At 32.5% G+C, this 23561-nt stretch overlaps 1 protein-coding gene, 1 long non-coding RNA gene and 1 pseudogene across 2 annotated transcripts; 1 reads left to right on the forward strand and 2 right to left on the reverse strand.

Moving 5' to 3' along the window:
• LOC109325483 lies at positions 13365 to 18055 on the reverse strand (annotated as a pseudogene).
• LOC109325482 (ADP,ATP carrier protein 1, mitochondrial-like) lies at positions 19035 to 22137 on the reverse strand. The gene is made up of 4 exons (XM_019557882.1): positions 22001 to 22137; positions 20152 to 20644; positions 19688 to 20059; positions 19035 to 19559 (listed from the first exon to the last, which is right to left on the reverse strand). Exons 2-4 carry the CDS (start codon positions 20632 to 20634, stop codon positions 19263 to 19265), a joined length of 1152 nt encoding a protein of 383 aa, XP_019413427.1. The 5' UTR covers positions 20635 to 20644; positions 22001 to 22137; the 3' UTR covers positions 19035 to 19262.
• Positions 20557 to 22071, forward strand: LOC109325484. Its single transcript, XR_002105139.1, has 3 exons — positions 20557 to 20646; positions 21915 to 21939; positions 22062 to 22071. It is a non-coding gene; the product is annotated as an uncharacterized LOC109325484 (long non-coding RNA).

Here is a 23561-nt window from a genome sequence, read left to right on the forward strand (position 1 = left end):
AGATGTCCGATCCAATCCGATCCAAATATAATATGCGGTTTCGGTTCGGTTTGAATCGGTTTTTTCTATAAAATATTAAAATTGCACTTATATTCAAAACTCATAAAAATGACTAAATATTAAGCATAAAACAACAATAAAAATAGTGTTTAACAACATTAAAATGTGTACAACAATAGTATAAGTAAACAACATCATAAAGTAGTAATAAACAATAAGACAATAATAATAAAAGTATAAAATAGTAACAACAACAACAAGATATCAATAATAACAAGACAACAAAACAACAAGATATCAATAATAATAATATGAGCATCGGTAACGTAATTTTAATAGTTACAATATTCCACCGATGATTAATAACAATAATACTTTCACAACAATAATACTTGAATCCTCTTTATTTGGTTATGACACTTAAAAGTATTACACACTTAAATTTTACATACAATTTTGGTCCGGTCTGGATCCAAGAGGTGAAACCAAAATCCGGATCGGACCAATTGGTCTTTAAAAAATAAGTCTAACGCAGTCCAAATGCATTCGGTTTTAGCGGTTTCGGTCTGTTTTGGATCGGATTTCGGTTTTATTACTAGACCGGTCTGGATTTGAACACCCCTAATTCGATATACATCTTATAAAAAATATGCTCATAATCTTCTGGTAAAAACCGCTCCAACATCAATTGTTACATCATCCACCAAGTTCTGGTTAGCCCCTTCCTTTGCATCTGCTTCTAAAGAACAAGTTTATCCCACCACATAGTAGGAGTGCTCTTCAACATGATGTCGAAGAATCTATCAATGTCAATCTGTCAATCCAGAAACTCCTCAACCCCTATAATTCCGTGGAACAACGGAATATTAGCTTTCACCCAGTAGTCATGATTATACTGTCGATTTCTCTTGTCAACCATTTCTTCCTCATTGGGTTCTTCATCATAACTCGAATCTCCCACAATAACAGTACAGTTATTATTTCCACTACACGGAACCCTATGCGATTCACCTCTCATGTATCTTTGTTGGCTCCCGTTGTTGACATTTTTCGTCACCTGATTTGTTAAAGTTGTCAACTGTTTAGTCAAAGCAGTTAGGGACGTGATAAAAGGTGTGGTTATACCCTGAAGATCTTCTCTAGTCACCAGTTGATCTCCAATGGTTGTTCAATCTACGAAAAGAGGCAGTAGAAAACATGTTCTGATGCCACTTGATGTAGTCGGTAGCACAAAGAATTGGCAAGTGCCAAACCTAAAACGAAAACACAAGTTTGCAAGCGACAAACCTGACAAATAAAGCTTTAGAATCCACAGAAAGAGAAAACTCTCGAATTTTATTAATAAAGATAAGATGATAATGACGACTACATCCCCAAAAGTGTTTAAATACTAAAGAAAAGATAATGAAAAGATACTAAGAATATAATGAAAAGATACTAAAAAGATAAGTGCTATAAAATATTAAAATGTCGTTCTTTTCCCACAAATGACTTCATCTTCGATATGCGCAGTTAGCCTTCATACATTACAAAGTTTCTTATTATACAATTAACTAATTAGAAACTTCACCAACTTTTGTAACTAACTAACTCAACCCACATGGGTTTATTCTCTACGTGACATAAGCTTAATTGATAGCTTAAATATTGAGACATTCAATACAATTTATCCTCTGCAATGGAAACACTGCAACATTTTACTAAATTTACGGATAGGTCTAGAGTCGTGTTTGGTTAGAGGTGGCAAAATTATCTATGATCCACAATCCCTTCAAATCCAAGAAAATTAAAATCATCCATTAGAACTAATGGATTTAAATAGATAGATTCTAATTGATAACTTTAGTAATTAATGGATTTGAATCCATCAATTATATCGAATGGATATATCCATTTGGATGGATATTCAATACATTCAAAAAACTAAAATTAAAAAATTGCATTCTTTGATTTTCAATTTTATTTAATATTCAAGAAAATTAAATTCAACCAAATTGATTCATGATTCTCACTATTACTTTTAATATTTTATTAAATTGATATCAATTATAGGACATGTGTATGTAGTTAATATTAAAAATTTATTATTAAGTACATAACATATATAAGTATGAGAAAAAATGTATGCACTAACATTGTATGAGTTTTATACATTATCACTACATTATTCTCCATTTGTATTTAGTTATCATTGATTTTTTTTAAAAACGTAATTGAAATGAAGTGTGGATCATGTAGTGATTTTATATAATTTTTTTACACTAACACTGTATAGTTATTACAGTCTGTAAGTATTTAATAAAAAAATTATATGTAGAACCTTAAAAGTCGTATGCTTATAGAATATTGCAATTTTTTTAATAGTTCAAAATATTATGTTTTATAAAAAAACCACTTTTTATAAATAAAAAAACATTTTTTCAAAAAATTATTTTAAAAAGTGTTTTTTAAATGATTTTAAAGTATTTTTTTAAAGGTGATTTTTAAAAATGTTTTATTGAGATAGTAATTTTTATAATAATGATTTTCTTCGATAGTGTTTTTAATTCTAATAAAAGCAATCAAATGGATTGGATATTCATTCATATAAATCCATGAAAATGAAGTCATTGATGGATTGGAATTCTTCCATTAATTTTTTATATGGATGAATTGGATAACTTAAATTATAGTTTAAATGAATTTATATGAATTGATAAATAGTTTTTCATCCTTCTATTAACATCCAAATCCATTCATTTGTCACTCTTATGTTCGGTATAAATTATAATCATAAGTCAATTGTGATTTTACTAAAAATTAGAATTGAAATTACAATTCTAAACTATAATTTTAATTCAATGTACCCAATAAATCACAAGTATATTTTTTTAATGGAAGGGTATCCACTTAATCCTTTCTAGCCATCAATTATAGAAAAATCGAATGGTTTGAATTAGTGAGTAAATCTAAACCATTAGATTTTCATATAATTGATGGTTAGGATGAGGATCTCTTACTCTTGAAGCGAGTGAATCTCCACTCTTATTTAATTGTAAAAACTTAGGATAACTTTTCCATTATACAAATTATATGTTTTTGGAGAATGAATAATGTGAGTTATTTTGACTACAATGAATAAAAATAGAGTAAATTACATAGACATTCACTAAGTTTTAGTAAAATTATTCAAATCATGTCTCTATTTTTTATACCTACAAAAAAGCCCTAATTTATATACATGCATTATACTAACTACCTCTGCATGAAAAATAAGTGTCACATTTTAAACAAAAAATTATGATAAGTGCAATTAAGTTAAACAAAATATGATATATTATAGAGACAAGTCCAAATAATATAAAAGTCAATACATTTTCATTATTTTTGATTCATTACAAAATGCATCAATAATTCTAAGAAGATATTCTTTAAATCACTCTTATACTATATTGTAATAAAGAAAAAATAATGAAAATGTATTAGATCGTATACTATTTGGGCTTGTTTTGATAATATATCATATTTTGTTTAACTTAAGTACATTTATTACTTTTTTTTATTTAAAAGATCACACTTATTTCTCATGCAGGGGTAGTCAGTGTAAAGTATGTATATAAATTAGGGAATTTTGTACGTATAAAAAATGGAATGGTTATTTGTGTAATTTCACTAAAATTCACAAAGTATTTAGTGTAATTTACTTTTACTTACTAACTCTATTTTATCTTCCTATAAACATGTTAACGATTTTTTTGGTATTACTAAATATACTTTTCACATTTTTGGATAAGAAATTAATCCATTTCAGGGTTCATGATTATCTCTTCCAACAAATGTCGTTCCTAAGAATCGAACTTTCAACCTTGGAATTCTGGTGGGACCTTACACCACTAAACATATTAACCATTGACTTTATTTTATAACTTTCTATAAATAATGAAGAATAATATAAACAAAAGGTAACTTTAATTATAACGAAATAATAAAAAATATTTAATTATAGTTATCCAAGTAGCCAAGTAGATAGACATAATACATTATCCATCTTTGAGTTTCGGTTGGTTCAACCTTCCTTCAGTTTCTAGAACTTGCTTCTCATTTAGGTTCTTTCTATTTCTGCCTCTCTTTGTTTTTTCAATACCTTTAACTCTTCTCTTTTTCCACCCTATAGACTCAACTTTTTTGAGCCTTTGAAATCTCAGAAAGCTTAACAAAACCCAAATCCAATACCTTCTTCTTATTAAATTTAAAGGCTTCAACTTTGTTTCTAATTCTATCAATTTTCTCACTGGGGTGTCTAAGAAAAACAAAATAAAAATATGCTGCAATTATTCTTCACAATAGCTTTTTCTGCTGCTCCTTTGGTCCTTTATATTCCACCAATCAGAAGCTTAAACCTCTTTGTAGAAACCATGGAAGATATGTGCAGAGAATCAAGAACATACACCAACAGGGTTTACCCTCGGTTAAGGGAAGCTTGGGGTAGGATCATGGATTGTATTCTCTGCAACACAAGGTAGATTATAATAAGAATGTGTTTGAACCAAATCTTAGTTCAATTCCTATAAATATTTCACCCTTTTGTGTGATGTATCATGTACACATATGCTAGATTTTTTTTGCAGGATTATGCTGTAAAATTTGTTGTAATTATCATGTGAGTTATTTTGACTTTTTGAAATGATCCTTCAAAAGAATAATCAAATTTTCTGGTGTTTATCATTATCGGATTGTTGAATAAAAAGATCTTTATTATTGAATATGTGGTTATTTGTTTATGATTTTGGGTAGTTGATCCTTATTTTGATTTAATGTTTGGGCCGCTAAGGTAGTGCCACATGGTGGCACATCACATGCCGTTTGAAGCAACGTGGTGCATAAAGTTAGAGGCCACATCAAATGATGATAATTGGGTATGGTATGATGACCTACATGTGTTTATTCCTAGGTTTTATAATAAAGTATAGTTTTGACGGACCAAAATACTTGTGTATTCATATTTTTTAAATTCAACGAAAGTTATATAAATATATTTAAAAAAACATGTTATAGATGCAGATAATAATTGTAGTAGACCTTTATAACAATAGAGATATATAATAAAAATAACAAAAGTAATAGATTTTTGTAGCCTTTAATATTAGAGTTTAAAATCATTCACTATTAATTATTTGTATTACTTTTGTTTGATAATCAATAATAGTTAATAAATCAATGATAGATAATTTGCTGATAATGTAAAAAACATTTACATTTTCAATAACATACATATTAATTCCTTAATATTATTATGCATATTTGTGAAGTATTTTAATATTCTCACTACATCTTTCACACTCCATTTATATTATTTTTATCAAAAAGTAACTAATGGTTTATACATGGATGATGGAGGATAATTTATCATTATAAGAACTCTTACATCATTAAATAATGTTTTAATGTCTAAGACGGACATCAAATCAGAAGAGGTCTTAGTTCTAATCAGTTTAATTGGCTAAATCATTTGGTTAGACTGGACAATAGTGTGTACATATATAATAAGAGAATAGAGTATCTCCTGGATAAGGAGATAAATTATCTCATTCAATCATTAAAATCATGACATGTATCCTATTTAATTATTTTCTATAAAAATATTTCTAAAACTAAATAAAACAATACACATGTCATATTTTTACTACTCGGAGAAGACAAGTTATCTCTCATAATGAAAAATAATTTATTCTCATATTATAAAATTTTAAAAATACATGTCAATAATAGTTGAGACAAGGTAGGGTTTAATGATTGATTTTACATATCTATTCCTTCTTTGGTTTTTTAGTTTGAGCAAAATGATTGTCCAACTATCCGGTTTAAAGCGATTAAAGTGGTTCGGTTGGATTTTTAGTAGCTTAAAGTTAATTGATTAATTGAATATTTTCAGCTTATACGTAGTCATCCTATATTATGGTCTATAGTTAGACCGGTCAAATCATTCAATTTGGTCCAAACAACATTATCGTTAATGTATTAATATTAAACTTATCTTTAATCTCAAATAAATGTGGTACTAAAGAAAAAATACCAAAAATACCATTTATTTATTACAATAGTCTCATCATAAATCCTATGCAAAGTTTAAATTCTTAGGTACTCATAATCATTTTTTATGCACTAATACTATTACTAATAACTATAATAATTAAAACTAAAAATAAGTGAGGTTGTTAAGATTTACAGTATCTTAGATTTGTCTAAGAAGGTGTTTTACAATTTTGTTTTTTAAAAATATCATAAATATTTGCTTATTTTTGTATGTATTTTTTAAATGTATATATGTATTAAGTAAATGGAATAAAAAATGAAACAAATTTTTTTTTTAAAAAAATGTATACATAAACAGTGTAAGAATTTTTTTATATTGTCATTTTTTCATGTAGTTTCAACCATCATTTATTTTTGAGACAAAATAATTCAAATAAATAGTGAATAATGCACTAAGTAATCATATAAAATTTACACTGTATGCACAGATATTACACTTCAAAAACTTATTGTAATTGTGCTGATTTCCTTATGATGGCAGTTCCTCTGTCTCACTTTATTATCTGCAGTGATTTTGGGACAACAGTGCTTAGGTTCTTTTTTTGGTACATATTCTTTTAAAACAAATGGACAAAACTCAAGAAGGTTTGGCTTTATTATATTTGGAAGGTAGCTTCACGACAAGGTTATCAAACGTATAAAACGACAAATTAACTCACAGATTGGCCGCAATATATTTTTCGAATAACAAACAAAGGAATATTTATGATTACCTGCAGCATATGAATAACAAATAAAGAAATATTTATTATTACCTGCGGTTCTGAAATGGGACGTGTAAGGTCGTCTCGTATCCTATGTATTCCACCAACTTTCATTTGAGCACATATTAGTTGGGATAACATCTACCTTAACTATTTATCTCATTAGTTAATATTGTTATACATATATGTGTTATAATGTTATATTGTAAATTATATTAATTAATAAAATATTTATTTATAAGTTTTTCTTAGTTATTTTGCTTAAATTTTTTTATTAAACAACATTATAACGTTACATCGTAAGTCATGTAACTTGACAAGATAGTTATTTATAAGTTTATTTTAGTTTTTTGGCATATGTTTATTCTTGACCTCACATTCTTTGAGAATTTGATTAGCTTTAATTTTGCATATGTTTAACCTTTTATCGGTATCCTCTACACATGTCAAAACCAATTAAAGCATAATTCCACCATATTTTATATTCCAACTTTTTCCCTAAGTACATTATTTCTGGTATACACTCATTGAAATTAATTTATTTCATACAAAATTAGAGGATAATTTTAATTAACAACAATAAGTATATAATGAGACCAAACTAATTAGAATCTAAACTAACATTTTTATTTGAGAAAAAACATGTATGGATTAACAGTGAATGAGTTATGTACACTATCATTGTATCATCTATCACTGATATTTAATAATGGTTGATTCTTTAAAAAAAGTAACCCAAATGAATAATGGATGATAGATTGCATGTGTATAAATTTTTACACTGTCAGAATATAGATTTTACACTCTTTTTATTTTTTGTATTTTTTAGATTGATCTCTGAATCTTTCAGGTCTGTTTGGGAGTTGAATTTAATCGGAAAAGAGAAATAAAGGAAAAGTTTCAAAGTTATATCACTTTCGTGACTCCCAAATCTTTCATCCCTCTTTCTCTCCCTCCAAAAAAACCAAATTCCCATATAGGCCTTGGTAGACTATCATGTTTTTGGTATATCATGTGGTCAAACAGACCCTTGATGGGCTTTGTGGCAAATGAGTTACAGTATCATCTTTAAGGTTTCTTCTCAAAGTTAATTAATAAAAAAAAGTAGATCAACAACTATTTAAAGTTTTAAACCACTCTTAAAGACAATAGGTCAAACAATGTACGACTTACATAAATTGACAAGTCTCCCATGGATGGGTTAAGGCAAAGATAAAGGGTATATAAACTTAAATGATGTGAGTCAAAGTTGTCATGACAATTTGAGCAAATAAACACATCAAGTAAAGCCCAATCAAGTAAACATACTCACAGAATCAAAGTAACAAAAGATCTTGTTATTTTAGCTCTGATATAATATCAAAACTAAAATTCAACTCTTTTTATTGCAGGTCAAAAGATACCCTCTAGACACATGTCAAAGATAACTCATCACTTAAATGCATGTTGGAAAATAAGTTACATATACTTGTATCATTATCTCGGAAATAATTTACATACCTATTGAACTATTCCTCTCATAATCCAAACAAATAAATTAAAGTTGAGGCATTTTAATTCCCTATTCAAATGCTTTCCCTCCCAAAAAATACCCCATTCAAATAAGAGAAATTGTCAAACTTTAGTTATATAAATAATATTACTCAATTTATTTTTTAAGTCTCAAGCTACCACATTACTCAAATAAGAAGGAAAGTTGGACTTCCCCTCAAAAAGAACATCCTTCAATTTCAAATTTACACAGAACGTGATGTCATGAACAGGGCATTTCAATTGTTGTTAACACAGTAAACATACACTTCAACAAGTAACTAAATAATCCAAGAATAACTTTGTTAGAAGGTAATTCAAAAAATCAGTTTGGGTAGTTAGGTTCACTTACTATAAATAGCTTTGTATATCAAACTTAACTACCAATGAATAACAGAAATAGAAACTATCTTAATTACTCATATTTTCATCCTTCCTTCTTCCTACTACTCATTCAATCCTCTTCACCTTCGTTTACTTTCTTCTTCTTCTTTTCTTTCTTTCTGAATGTTCTAACAAATTGGTATCAAGAGCAAGGTTCATCTTTTTGCAAAATCTTCGAAGAACAATGGGGCAAATCGGATTTCCTGCAAACCTCCCAATACTTGATGGAAAGAATTGGGACTGATGGAGAATTCAAATGTCAGCCATTATGGGGTTCCAAGAAGTGAGTGAGATTGTAGAAGAAGGCATTCCAGACATGGTAGATCTCACCACAGAAGCACAAAGAGTATTGTACAAAGAAAGCAAAAAGAAAGATTGTAAAGCAATGTTCTTGCTGCATCAATGCGTTGATGAAGCACATTTTGAGCAGATTTCAGAGCCAAAATCAGCAAATGAAGCCTGGGAAATTCTTGAGAAAAGTAATGAAGGAGTTGAACAGTTGAAGAAGGTGAGGTTGCAAACCATGAGAAGGCAATATGAGTTGATGCAATGAAAGCAAGTGGAGAGAAGATGACAGATCAGACAATTGTGGAGAAGATCCTAAGAACACTCAATCCTAAGTTCGATCACATAGTGGTGGCAATTGAGGAATCCAAGAAGATTGAGGAACTGAAAATTGTAGATCTTCAAGGTTCTCTTGAAGTACATGAACAAAGAATCCTTGAAAGATCTACAGAGAAACCTGTTGATCAGGCTTTTCAAGCTCATACTTCAAGAAGAAGAGGCTATGGTAGCAGAGGTGGGCAAAGAAGTAGAGGCAGATGAAGAGATCAAAGAAGGGGAGGATATAAGTATCCTCAATTTTTGGACCAAGAAAGATTTGATTCAGATCCAAATGACTTCTCAACCAGAAGAGGAGGCTACCAGAAAGGGCAAGGTAACAAGAAGAAAGTTGATAGGAAGAAACTGAAGTGTTTCAATTGTGATAAGATAGGACACTTCAACAGTGAATGTCAAGCGTCTTCAAGTCAGAATGAAAATCGTGGTAAGCATCATAATGAGGCTTACTTGGTCAAGAAGGAAAGTGTTGAATGTCAAGATGATGAACCAGTTTTGTTGATGATGTCCCTAGCGTGAAGAGTAATCTCCTAAGTCTAGGACAATTACTAGAAAAAGGCTTCTCTGTACAGATGCATCAAGGGATATTGGAGATATTTGACGCCAATAGTTGCAAAGTACTGAGAGTTCCCTTAGCTAGGAATAGGACTTTTCAAGTTAACTTGAAGACTGTAGAAACTCAATGCCTATCAGCAACATCATTGGCAGAAGACTCATGGTTATGGCATCTAAGACTAGGACACATGAACTTCAGAGACATAAGCAAGTTGAGATCCAAAGACATGGTCAGTGGACTACCACCAATTCAGATTCCAAACAAGGTATGTGACAACTGCCTAATTAGCAAACAACATAGGTCCTCTTTCAGCTCTTTCACACCCTCTAGAGCAAATGAACTCTTGCATGTGATTTATTCTGATGTTTGTGGACCAATTGACACTCCATCAATGGGAGGAAGTAAGTACTTTGTTACACTCATAGATGAGTTTAGCAAGAAATTATGGCTATACTTGATGAAGGCCAAAAGTGACACATATTCATTGTTTAAAATGTTCAAGACATTGGTGGAGAAACAATCAGAAAAATTTATCAAGGTGCTAAGAACTAATGGAGGGGGAGAGTTCACCTCAGGAGAATTTGAAAACTTCCTTAAGGAGCAAGGAATTATGCATGAGGTAACTGCCCCTACACACCTCAGCACAATGGAATTGCGGAAAGGAGAAATAAAACCATACTAAACATGGTGAGAATCATGCTAAAGGGTAAGAATCTGCCACACAGTTTTTGGGGTGAAGCAGCATCAACAGCAACCTACCTATTAAAGAGGTGTCCAACCAAAAGACTTCTTGGTCAAGTCCCTGAACAAGCATGGTCTGGAATTAAGCCATTAGTAAAACACTTAAGAATCTTTGGATCTCTTTGCTATAGACACATACCAGACCAGAAAAGAAAGAAACTTGATGACAAAGGAGAAGTTACGGTCATGCTTGGCTACAACACCACAGGGGCCTATAAGTTGTACAACCCTGAGACAAAGCAGGTTGTGTTTAGGAGGGATGTGGTATTTGATGATCTAAACTCATGGCAAGGTGAAAAAGAAAATCACATCTCCCTGGCCTGTCATTTCGAATTCACTATTTAGCCTTCCCTTTAGTTCAACACATAGACTAGGAGATTGATGAGTCAATATTGGATGAAAGGAACATAGATCCAGCAAACACATCTCCTTCTCTAGAAAGAACTAGACCAACAAGGGCAAGGAACCCACCTTCTTGGTTAACAGATTATGTCTTGAATCCTGATGATGAGGTAAACCAAGAAGGAGATATAGTGCAACGCATGGCTCTATTTGCTGATGCAGAATCAATCAGTTTTGAAGAAGCAATATCCAATGATACTTGGAGAGCAGCCATGAAAGATGAGATCAAGTCCATAGAAAAGAACAATACCTGGGAGTTGGTGGACTTAACAGAAAAGAAACAACCAATTAAAGTCAAATGGGTCTTCAAGGTTAAACTAAAACTCAATGACACAATAGCTAAATACAAAGCTAGGCTTGTGGCAAAAGGGTTTATGCAAAAGGAAGGTCTGGACTATTTTGAAGTTTTTGCACCAGTAGCTAGGCTAGAAACAATAAGACTTATAATAGCTCTAGCTAGCTGGAAGAATTGGAGCTTATGGCAATTGGATGTAAAATTTGCATTCCTAAATGGTCCACTAGAGGAAGTGGTGTATGTCACTCAGCCACCTGGATTTATCAGCAATGGGAATGATCAGAAGTGCTTAGACTAAACAAGGCACTCTATGGACTAAAGCAAGCCCCTAGAGCTTGGAACAAAAGAATTGACAAGTTCCTATCTGATTTTGGCTTTCAGAAGTGTGTGGTAGAACATGGGGTATACATCAAATCTCTCAACCAGAATCAGGGTGCTCTGTATATCTGTCTGTACGTAGATGATTTGTTAATAACAGGCAGCAGCTCCAAAGGAATTGAAGAACTATAGGGAAGGCTAAATAGTGAATTCGAAATGACAGACTTGGGAAGACTATCCTACTTCCTTGGTCTAGAATTTTAATACACCAAAAGAGGAGTATTCATGCATCAAAGGAATTACCTATTGGAAATCTTGAACAAATTCAAGATGATGAGTTGCAATCCCTCTGAAACACTAGCTGAAGTGAATCAGAAATTAGGAATTTGTGAAGAAGAAGGCAACACAGATGGAACTCTGTTCAGGCAAATGGTTGGAAGTCTGAGATACTTGTGCCATTCCAGACCTGAAATCTCCTTCAGTGTAGGGGTAGTTAGCAGATTCATAAATAATCCTAGGCACTCTCATATGCTTGCAGCTAAAAGAATTCTAAGATATCTAAAGGGGACAAATGGTTATGGTATTACTTTCCCTCATCATGATGAAAGGATCAAACCAAGTCTAATAGCTTATTCAGATTCTGATTGGTGTGGAGACATAGTAGATAGGAAAAGCACAATGGGGTATATCTTCTTGATTGGTGGTGCCCCAATCTCGTGGTCTTCACAGAAACAAAAGGTGGTGGCTCTATCAACTTGCGAGGCTGAGTATATAGTTGCCTGCTCAACAGCTTGTCAAGCCTCATGGATTTCCTCGTTGTTGGTAGAACTTGGCATTGAAGAAGGGTGCAGTGTGGAGTTAATGGTGGACAGCAAATCAGCCATTGACTTAGCAAGAAATCCAGTCTCCCATGGCAGAAGTAAACACATAGAAACAAGGTATCATTATCTAAGGCAACAAGTCTCAGAAGGCAAGATCAAGCTGACATACTACAAGACAGAAATACAACTTGCAAACATAATGACAAAGGCGTTGAAAATGGACAAATTCAAAGGATTGAGAAAGGAGATAGGAGTTCAATGCTTGAAGGATGTTTTGGATAACTAGTTTAATTCTCATTTGCTTGTTAAGAAATGTAATTTTTGAATCGTAGGGGGTGTTAGAAGGTAATTCAAAAAATCAGTTTGGGTAGTTAGGTGCACTTACTATAAATAGCTTTGTATATCAAACTTAACTACCAATGAATAACAGAAATAGAAACTATCTCAATTACTCATATTTTCATCCTTCCTTCTTCCTACTACTCATTCAATCTTCTTCACCTTCGTTTACTTTCTTCTTCTTTTCTTTCTTTCTGAATGTTCTAACAAACTTTACCCCACATTAGAACCTACCTCAAGCACCATATTCTTGGGCATATAATAATCAGATAAAAACCGGTCACAAACATATCATGATTAAAATAAAAGTTTCCATGGCCTTGGTCGTAAGAACTTAAAAACAGTAAGTATATCTTAATTGAAAAACTAAGTGACTTCAATAAGTGTATCATATATCTCAAATATCAAAGGACGGGACAAAAGATAAAGGTACGTATGCGATTTAGTTTTTGGAGGAGAATGCAAGAAAATATAAGGTTTGAAAGTCATCTTATAAATATATTTTATGGCTTATTTTTCCCTCAACCTATTAACCTCCAAAAACTAACTTGGAAAAGAACTATAACAGAATAAATCACACGGGCACACAGGAAAAAAACTACATTAACCACTAGAAGATGTGACTGTTTGATTTGTTTAAAAGTAAACAGAACATGTATTATGCAACACTCTCAGAGTTCTTCCTAACTACACCTACCTAAGTGTATGAAATTAAAAATGAACAAAACTAGTAGGATGAGATGGGGCAAAAATTGATAGAGCAAGGAGTGCTCCTTTTTGCCATGTTGATGCTAATGTGTTGATTCCTCACCAAACACCTCAATGTTGCAAACTGGACATTTCTGAAAAGAACAAGATAAATGAGATGGAGAATTGGAGATAACGAATTGAGTAGACATAGTATTCAAGTGAACTTTGGATGAAGAACGCATTGACAGACCTTGTTAATGCTAAGCCATTTGGTAATGCATTCACCATGGTAAACATGGTTGCATGGCAATTTTATTTGCTGGTCACCTCTTCTATATGTCATCTGACAAATCACACACCTGTTTCCTGTGCAATTTGATTACGAGTATGAACTGAAATATAGATTTCATAATGGCAGATAGATGGTATATATCTAGAAAGCAGAAGTTCTAATGATGACTTCAAGAGTAAGAGAAAAAATGAAATGAAATGAAACCCCCATGATAAATGTAAATTCTACACATCAAACTAGAGATTACTGCACAATCTTTACGAAGATTGATAGGAAGGTAAACTAAAGTGTGCAAAACATGGAAGTGCATGGTTTTTTATTAAGTATTGTAAAAGGATAAAGGAAAGTAGATGCAAGGGAAAAATATTTCAGGTGCCATTGGTGATAGAAAGACGCTTCTCAAGATTAAAATATATTTTAGTGCACAGTAATAGTACCCATAATGATTTATGGTACAGAATGTTAGGTGATAGAGCCAACAAGAACATAAGCTAATTGTCTGTGTTACAGAGAAAAGGATACTGGGGTCATGTGTGGACATACAAGACTAGAGACAAGAACAAGAATAGCATCAGAGACAAACTAGGAGTAGCACCTAACTAAGGAAAAAATGATTGAATCTCGCCTAAGGTGATTTGACAATTTGAGAAGAGGACTAATAGATACCCTAGTAAGAAGAATTGATATCAGATGGAGGATAGTTAGAGGTAGATGACGACAGAGAAACACTCTAGATGAATCCATTGAAAATGACTTAGATATAAATGACCTTTTTGAAGACTTGGGTTATAACATAATGCTTTCATTTTACCCATCTAGCCACTGTCCCCACCTAATGGAAAAATGTTCTGGTTGTTGTATTTTTCACATATTCTTTAAGAAATGTGCAGAACCAAGATATTACCTTTTTACATAACTTTTCCTATTGAATAAGCTACTGAGTTTGTACTTTGAAGTTGGTAGCATATCAATAATTTCTTTGGAAAGACCTCCACTTTCAGTTCCAATTGCCTCTCCAAGGTCCAGTAGTTCCTACACATATCAAAAAATATAATTGGCTATTGATCCACATAGTTTCTAATTTATAAATTCTACTTCTATTCAGCATATTGAAAGGTCAAAATATTATAATAAAAATCATCACCAAGATAAAAACATGGCTAACTTCAAACATTCAAATCAAATTTTGTCACATTTTAAAGCATTTGACGTTTGAAACGATGTTGAACATCTTTAAGATCATTTCAAATTACAAAGCATGCAAAACAATCTCCAATCTCTAAACAAAATTTTAAACATGGAAATGTGTTAACCCTGGCTCCTTCCCCTTTTAATAGTTAATGATTTAATTTTAAAGGCTCTCAGCATGAATTAATTGCATCTGATTCTTAGTCAGCCATAACTAAACATGATAATCAACTGATTCAACAAAGTAAAACATAATTATGAAAATAAGAAAATATGCAGTATTCACGCAAATGTGTGTGCATATCAGTATTTGCATGTTAAACATTAATTGTACCATACCTCATAGCTCATATTATCAGGATCAAGGTTGTGTCTTGCCATATGATCTGCAGCAGTGGGAGACAGGGTAAGAGACTTCAGAATTAAAATTTGGTAGGTTAAAATCACAATGCACTTCAAATTAAATTAAGTGTAGAACCTAGATACACCCTAAATTGCGTAGTTGAGTGACAAGCTCACTCTAGGAAGCTTTTTCCATTTGCCAAAGGGTCAAAGATACAGGGAGTAATGTTCATTTTAAAGTATGCCATGTTCAGCCAACTAACATTGAAATAATGTCTCTCAATTTGCAAGAATAAGGGACTCAACTCAATGTTCTTACCAGGGTCAAATGGTTAAATATTAAACCAAAAAATCAATTAGTTAGGTTTAATAATCACAAAGCTTTATACCTGGCTGCTATTGGATTCATGATTATTTGGACTGCCTGCAAAAGAAACTCAAAAATTAAGATAAGGTGGTTTGGTTCTCAGTTTTATGGAATAATAAAAAACTAAGCAGTAATTTCAAGTCAACTCTAAAGAAGAGGGAAAATCAAAGGTTCAGTTAAAAGATTTGCATGATTTGAACACTCTGCAAAGGAAATCCAAAAAATGACGATGCTATCATATAATTCCATGTTTTTTTCCCTGAAATATGTACAATTTTAAAAAGTAGTTTCAATCATCTGCAATATATATATATAATAAGATTCATGCAATCAGACAAGACCCCCTCCCCCAAAATATCTTGACCGACACTAATTTGCTGCTAGCAAAGCATTAAAGAGTAATTAAAAAGGTCAATTCAGTTATAATAACCAAATTGCAAGAACCACTAATGTGACCGAGGTCTATGCATCATAAACAAAAATAAAATCTCAACTAACATTCTTCAGGGATAGTTTGCATATTTGTGACTCCATCTCTTCTAGGTGGAGAATCCGATGTAGCCGGTTCCTCATTGATCATTACAGAAGGGTACTCCCACCCTGCCCTGTTGATCTCCATTCTTGGAAAATGACCATCTACCTCATAACAATCATAATAAGATGTATTCCCAGGGCAAGACAATCCAAACTTATATGGATTCATGTTCATTGACCAGTAGATACTTTCCTAGACAAACCATAAGATTACACAGTTTTATGATTGTACAAACACATACTGTAAAGCAAATAGGAAATTATGCATTGATATTTTATTTGTTGGGTGGCGTACACTTATAATTGGGCATATACCTAAGTGTTAATTATGGAGACCATAATGTGCTATCAAAAATCATGTCTATAGACAAACCAATTACATATCAATCCTTTTAATGATTTCACGATGTTTTTCTTGGTCTCCCTCTACCTCTAGAGATTGGGTTACCCTCCATTGGAATTACTCTTCTAGTTGGGACTTCAACGGGTCTTCTCCAAACATGTCTGAACCACCTCAGGAGAGATTCTACTATCTTTTCTATAATAAGGGTTACCTCAACTTTTTCTGTGTCATTTATTCCTAATTCTGACTTGTATATACATCCACTCATCCAACACAAAATTGTCAACAAAACCAATGTTCTAATCTTGTTAAAGTTCAACTGTAGAAAAGTAATAATCACTGTCACTTATTTTTGCATGATCTTCCTATTCCCAATAGGTAGCCTTTGTAACCAGAATTTTTTTACAATCTTGAGCATCCCACTTGGGAATGTGACTTGTTTGTCCCTGTTTGATAGAAGATGGGGGAAAATGGCAGGTCAAATGAGATTCATGGGCATTTCAATTGTGAAGGAAGTAGAGAATTTGGATTCCCCTTCTGGGTGCGGATTTTTAAATTCCCAGGAATGTGCTCAAAATCATTCCAGATACCAAACTGGCACCACCTTAAAAATAAAACTAACAATAGACCTTCTAAGATCATGTTTGAAACTCAATTCATGGATAGCATGAATTTGCCCTAGTTCCCAAAATTAAAAACATTTCTAAACACATTAAGTCGAGATTTACCATCGGCTTGGAGTTTATTTTTGGCCAGGAATGAATGGAAAGAGAAGGTGTGAGAGTCATCTTACAAGTGTATCTCATGGTTGTCAAGTCTTCCCCTTCCCTCCATTGCTCTTCAAAATCGCAAACAGGCCCTTAGATCCGTTTGTAAGTTGGGTTTTGGAGGGGAAAGAAAAGAAATAGAAAACTTGAGTCATGAAATATACTTGTGAGATAGTTTTGAAGTCTTCCATTTTCATTCTTTCCCCTCCAAAATTCAACTCGCAACGGAGCCCTTAAGAAACAACAACAAAAGATGACAAACCTGAACAGGCATAGAGGCAGCATAGGCATAATTGACCGGAACATCATGTGGAAAGAAATCTGTGAAGCTTTCATTAATAGCATAAGGAAAACCAGTATTATCTACATAATGCAACCCCATTTCTCTGCCATCATTCATTTTCGTAGTTTCAGAAAAAAAACACTTTCACTCTTCAACGACAACAACTGCACAAATAGCCACATTACAATACAAACACACCCTTATATAACAAATCCATTAAACGAAAAGGAAGCACCAAACAAACAAACAAAAATAGAAAACCATAACATAATTAAATTCAGGAAATGGTAAATGGTAGTGTAGTGAGAATTTCTCTTGAACCAAACACAAGAAAGAAAGGATATAGAGTTGATTTGATTCACTGACCTTGTTTGGTTGCGAACCCGCAAATGCAGGAATGAATGGTATAAGAGAAAAGAGGAAGGTGAGAAACAGGGTATTTTATGTTAGTTAATTAACTAATAAGTGGTGCTTGTACTTTGTTTCTTAGTGCTACTTTTTCTCTATAATCTGTTTTTTCATGAAGGAGAATTCAGGTAGAGATGTTTATAAAGAAGTGGGGGCATAAGATGTCCTAACAATTTAGTATATTTTATGTCTCAATCACTTCATTTGCCCTTATTTTTTATTAGTCAGGAAAATAAAACATAAATTAAATATATGTTAATTTTACATGTTTTCTAAAAAATGAAAAACAAGAGGTATATAGAGTAATATAAAGTTTGAGAAGAAAGAGGTCCTCCAAAAAAATGGTGACATGCACCAAGTCACCAACAACTAACAAGAGGGAGATAGACTAATATAAAGTTTGAGAAGAAAGACGTCCTCCAAAAAAATGGTGAAATGCACCAAGTCACCAACAACTACACCATATAGATTGGGACTCCATTACTTTTTCCTTTAATTGCTCTTAAAATAATAAAACTAACAAAATTGTCATGTTTATTATATCAATAGAGAGAGAGAAATATGGTAATAGTTAAAGAGTTTATTACATTACTCATAAAGATATATTTATGGTTGGAAAACGATTCCTTAAATATGTAAAAGAAGATTAGAGATATGTAAAGCTATGAAGTTTTAAACAAGAATGTGTTCTATTTTAGACATGTTAATGCATATAAGAAAGAAAAAGAAAATGCCAGGGGCAGTTGTTTCACTGCTCCTTTAATCTACTGCCACTAATCTCAATAGTGGTTATGCAAAATTTGTTTGAATTTGTTATTCATGAAACATTTTTGTCTTTCATATGGTAGTGCATGATCACTGGTAGGATGTGAAGAATGTAAAAATTATGTGTTTATAACATTACCCAAAAAATAATCAGACAGAGATTACTTCAACACATCCTGAATTCAAAAGGGGCATGGCATTTTATTCTAGAAGCAAGATTAACTGTAGAAAAACATAAAGTATATAATATAGAATATAAAAGATCTAAAGAAAAATTCAAATCAAACAACATGGAATTCAAAGTGACTAGTAGTTGTTTTTGTCAACCACTCAAATAAATCATATGCTTAAAATGCCAAATTCTGATCCAAAATTAAAGGGTCTGGGACTACATCCCATAGAGTAAAATTATTGAACAAAATTTGCCGCAGCAATTAGTCTTTTCTTGTAACTCAACGATTTTCATCAACATCTAAAACTAGGATAATTCAGGCACTGAAAACTTATGCACCACCGGAACCGTACTTCTTTCCGAACACGATCACCTGCAACTTGTCGTAACCGGCAAGCACACCAGCACCAGCAACGGCACGGAGGATGTTAGCACCAGCTCCCTTGAACAAGGACTTGGCGCCCTCGTTTTTGAGGATTTGGTTAAATGCATCCAAAGAGCTCTTGTACTTCACAGCTTCACCAGAGGTCATCATCATTCTTCTTCTAACAGTGTCAATTGGGTATGATGCAAGACCAGCACCATTGGTGATGAGCCATCCAAGACCAAAGCTAGCGAAAAAGCTATCCTGTAATAAGAGAAACCAAAAGAGCCGTCAGCAAATGTTTGAAACAAATCATCGTTGACTTTTCAAAAAAGGTAATGCAAATCAACAATGAATAGTGTATTGATTGTGTATAAATCTATACACCATACCTGCAAAGAACCAGTCAGAAGAACTGGCTTCAAGGAATCATACATTCCAAAGTAGAGACCACGGTACACAATGATTCCAACACAGGAAATGTTGAAACCACGGTAAAGACCAGCAATACCATCAGATGCCAAAGTCTTCTTGTAGACATCCACAAGACCATTGAACTGCCTCTCTCCACCCTTCTTTGCAGCCTTTGAATCATTAGCCAGACGAGTACGAGCATAGTCGAGGGAGTACACAAAAAAAAGGGATGAGGCACCAGCAGCTCCTCCTGAGGCCAAGTTGCCAGCAAACCATTTCCAGTAACCATCCCTGTCCTTCTTGAAGTTGAAAAGCCTCTTGAAGTAGTCCTTGAATGCAAAGTTCAAAGCCTAGTAGAATTTGAATTGCAAATTTAGCATCACATATACTAAACCAAAAGTGTTAGCAGCATAGTGAAAAACAAAAGGAGAAAATGACAAACCTGAGTCGGGAAATAACGAATGACATTAGCAGTGTTACCCCTCCATAGGGCAACCACACCCTCTTCTGCTGTTGTTCGCTTAAAACAATCACCAATACCCTTGTATGGCTCAGAAAGTCTACCAGACTTGATCATCTCATCCTGGTTCTGGATCAAAAGTTTAATACGTTCAATGGGAGCAGCAGCAGTTTTGGACACAGCAGCTGAAACTCCACCCATGAGAAAGTCAATAACAAAGTGGCCTTTCTCTGCTGGAGCAGCAGCAAAGACAGGGGAGGCTGTTGCAACAGAAGATAAATCAGTTGTAGCTCCACATGATGGCATCAGTGGATACTGCAATGCAGCATTTGAGTAATTCCCAAATGATCGCCTTTGATACACAGCAGGCCTGCGGAAACCTGCATCAGAAGAAACACCAGAACGGAGATGGAGCTGGCTGGAAACCTTCTCCATGATTGTAGGGTGCTGAACCTGGTCAACCATGATGACTTTCCTGTATAATACAAGGATCCAATGTCAAATATGGTTGATAAATCAAGCAAATGTGAACATAACATCTTGCTGTAAGGCATGGGCATTACAAATATCAAGAGTGTCCACAAAAATAAGAAAGTGGAGCTTGAAAAAACTGTGATTCATCTACAACATCCAACCACATACAAAATCACAAAGCAAATAAATAGATCTAAATATTGGAAGCATAAAAACACAAACTCATAGTACAATATTCAAATCCAATCAGACAAGAAACACATGACAATAACTCACAATAAATGTGATTATATACCAAATTACAGAGTAGTAAAAACCCAGTGTTTTGATCTATGCATTAGTTCAAAAAAATAAATACATAAACCATGAGTCCATGACAAAACAATTTTAGAGACAAATTCATAGGTGAATAAATAACAGAAGAAGGGAAAAACATAAAAGTCATATCATACAACAACTGACAAATTCTAATTACAAAGGAGTAATCATACCAGAATAAAATGAAACATCATGTAACAGCACAACAACTTCTAAACATGAATATGGTCAATCACCACATGGATATATATATATATATATGTGTGTGTGTGTGTGTGTGCGAAGTTTTAATTTTACAAGTTATTATAAAAGTCACTCTTACCAGCCAGAATAAGTTGAAAAGACAAATCAAACGAAACAATTACTAAACCAACCAACCATGACTATGAGCCACAGTCATGCTGTTATGTCATCTAAAAAGACCTAACATTTATTATGTACCGGGCCTCGATTCATTTTTCATAATAATAAATAATAACAGCATAACTGCAAATCTTAAATCAAACATAAAGGTATTAAAAAGCAGCAATCTAAGGCTTTGAAACAGATATTCTTTTTTTCAAGTATGCTTATACGTGATACTATTGCACATGAGGATTAAGCCTAAGTGCCTAACCATAAAAAAATCAAATCTGAACAATAAAAGCACACAGATTTAAAAAAGCATAGGATTAAAAGAGAAAAACTTGGCACGAATATGAAAAGGATCGAATCATATATGCTCAACAATTTCGTAAAAACATATCAAAATCCAGAAATTCATACGAAATATATACAGATCCGGTGAAAATATGATAAAAGGAAAGAACTTTGTAAAAACCCAGTTCGAAAAAAGAGATTCAGATTACAGATCAAGCAAAATTCAGATCAGATCTTACAATAAAAAAGTAAACACAGATCTACATTAAAACATAACAAAAGGTGTGTAGTGTGTACCTTATACAAAAACTAAGAGAAATAAAAAAAGGGTGTCAGAGAGTGTACAAAAAATGTAATAGATCTGAGAGTGAAGAAAAGATTGGGTGAAGGGTTTATTTACCTTCGAAAGGAGAAGAGAAGAAAGGGTTGGGTGGCTGCGCGACTATGTTGGAGGAATTGAGAATGGAAGAGGCAGTGAGAACGTGTGGAGTGGGAGTTAAATACGAGGGCTTGTATCTTTGAACGGTCCAAAATTGCCTATTGACCCATCCCTATTGTGGTTTGAAAATTGGCCACTTAACCTCTAGATGGGGCCCACTTTCCGAATCCCAGTAAATCACTTGTTTAGATTTAGAGATAGTAATGAGTACACGGATCTTTGAGTACCCGCAAAAAATATACACTATAAAATTGGGTCTGGGTCCATATTTTGGACTCGTATGTAATTGAAACATGAGATTTTAAGACTCGTTGTTGGGTGGGGTCTAGGTACCTAGGTATTCGGACTTGTTATTCCTTCATATGTATATATATTGTTAATTCATAAATGTGATTGTTAGGTTGTTAAGTAGTAATGTTATATTGTTAAGTAATGATGTGATATTATGTAGTTAATTGATATATATAATCTAATATTTTTGTTGTTTTAACAATTCTTACTAAATCAAGTTTACATCATAAATATTGAAATAATCAATTTAAAATGTGTTTAAAACTTTGAATATGTTTTATAATTTTTTCTATTGTTGAATATCTAAATAACATATAATATTGTAGAAAACAAACACAAATTTAATAAATTACTCATAATTATTTTTAATATTTTTTAATTTATGAGTATGCATAGATCTGTTGGGTACTCAATGACCGTTGGTAGTAGCCAACGTGTATGAGCACGGAACTGTGTTCTGGGTCCAAAAATGAAGCAATGAGGCGATCGGCTAATACACTATTTGGACCTATCCAAACTAATTGTTATCCTTATTTAGATCTATGTACATAGAGTAGTGGTTGTTTTTTGTTTAGAATGTATAGTTGTCTCTCCCTCCCAACAAGTGTCACATCTTTCGAGCAGTTTGTGTAAAAATATATGTTTGCTAGCATGTTTTGGGTTTGAGTCATGTGCATGAAAATATTTATTGAGATAGTTAGTTTCATCATTTGTGTATGTTATTGAGTTAAGTAACTAGTTTTTTGAGTCACTTGAAAAACTATTAGATGCGTTCGATAAACGAAAATTGAAGGTAACTTGTAGCTTTTAAAAAAGGAGCTTGTAGCATTTGAAAGTTACTTCTCAGAAAGTTACTCGAAGTAATGTTTAGAAAGTGAAAGTAACTTTTAATAATTCGCTTTCTAATTTTGCCCTTCAATATTTTAACTAATTACATTATATGAAAAAATAACAAAAAATCATATTAAGTAGTTTTTAATAATTTGATTTCCAAGATGAAAATAGAGATGATAATATCAATTGTGAAACTTCGAATTAGACAAATTCTAGAATGATGGAATAACGTAATAAGTTTTCTCACTTATTATGATAGTCAATGAGATAAATTATTTTCTTTTCATAATCTTTTGTAATTGACAAATTATTTTCCATTAATTTTTTTGTGATACATACATTATTCTTGCATCTAATTGCTAGATGAATATATAAAATATTTCGTATTATTTATTTT

The sequence above is a fragment of the Lupinus angustifolius genome, chromosome LG13 (assembly GCF_001865875.1).
Source record: "Lupinus angustifolius cultivar Tanjil chromosome LG13, LupAngTanjil_v1.0, whole genome shotgun sequence".
Lineage (NCBI taxonomy): Eukaryota > Viridiplantae > Streptophyta > Magnoliopsida > Fabales > Fabaceae > Lupinus > Lupinus angustifolius.

Bases quoted from the DNA above. Each gene is read 5' to 3' on its own strand.
- LOC109325482 (XM_019557882.1), bottom strand. From the start codon at position 20,634: ATGGTTGACCAGGTTCAGCACCCTACAATCATGGAGAAGGTTTCCAGC. The intron at 20,060-20,151 runs GTTTGTCATTTT...AAATTCTACTAG, and splicing joins TTCGTTATTTCCCGACTCAG to GCTTTGAACTTTGCATTCAA. The intron at 19,560-19,687 runs GTATGGTGTATA...CTCTTATTACAG, and splicing joins TTCTGACTGGTTCTTTGCAG to GATAGCTTTTTCGCTAGCTT.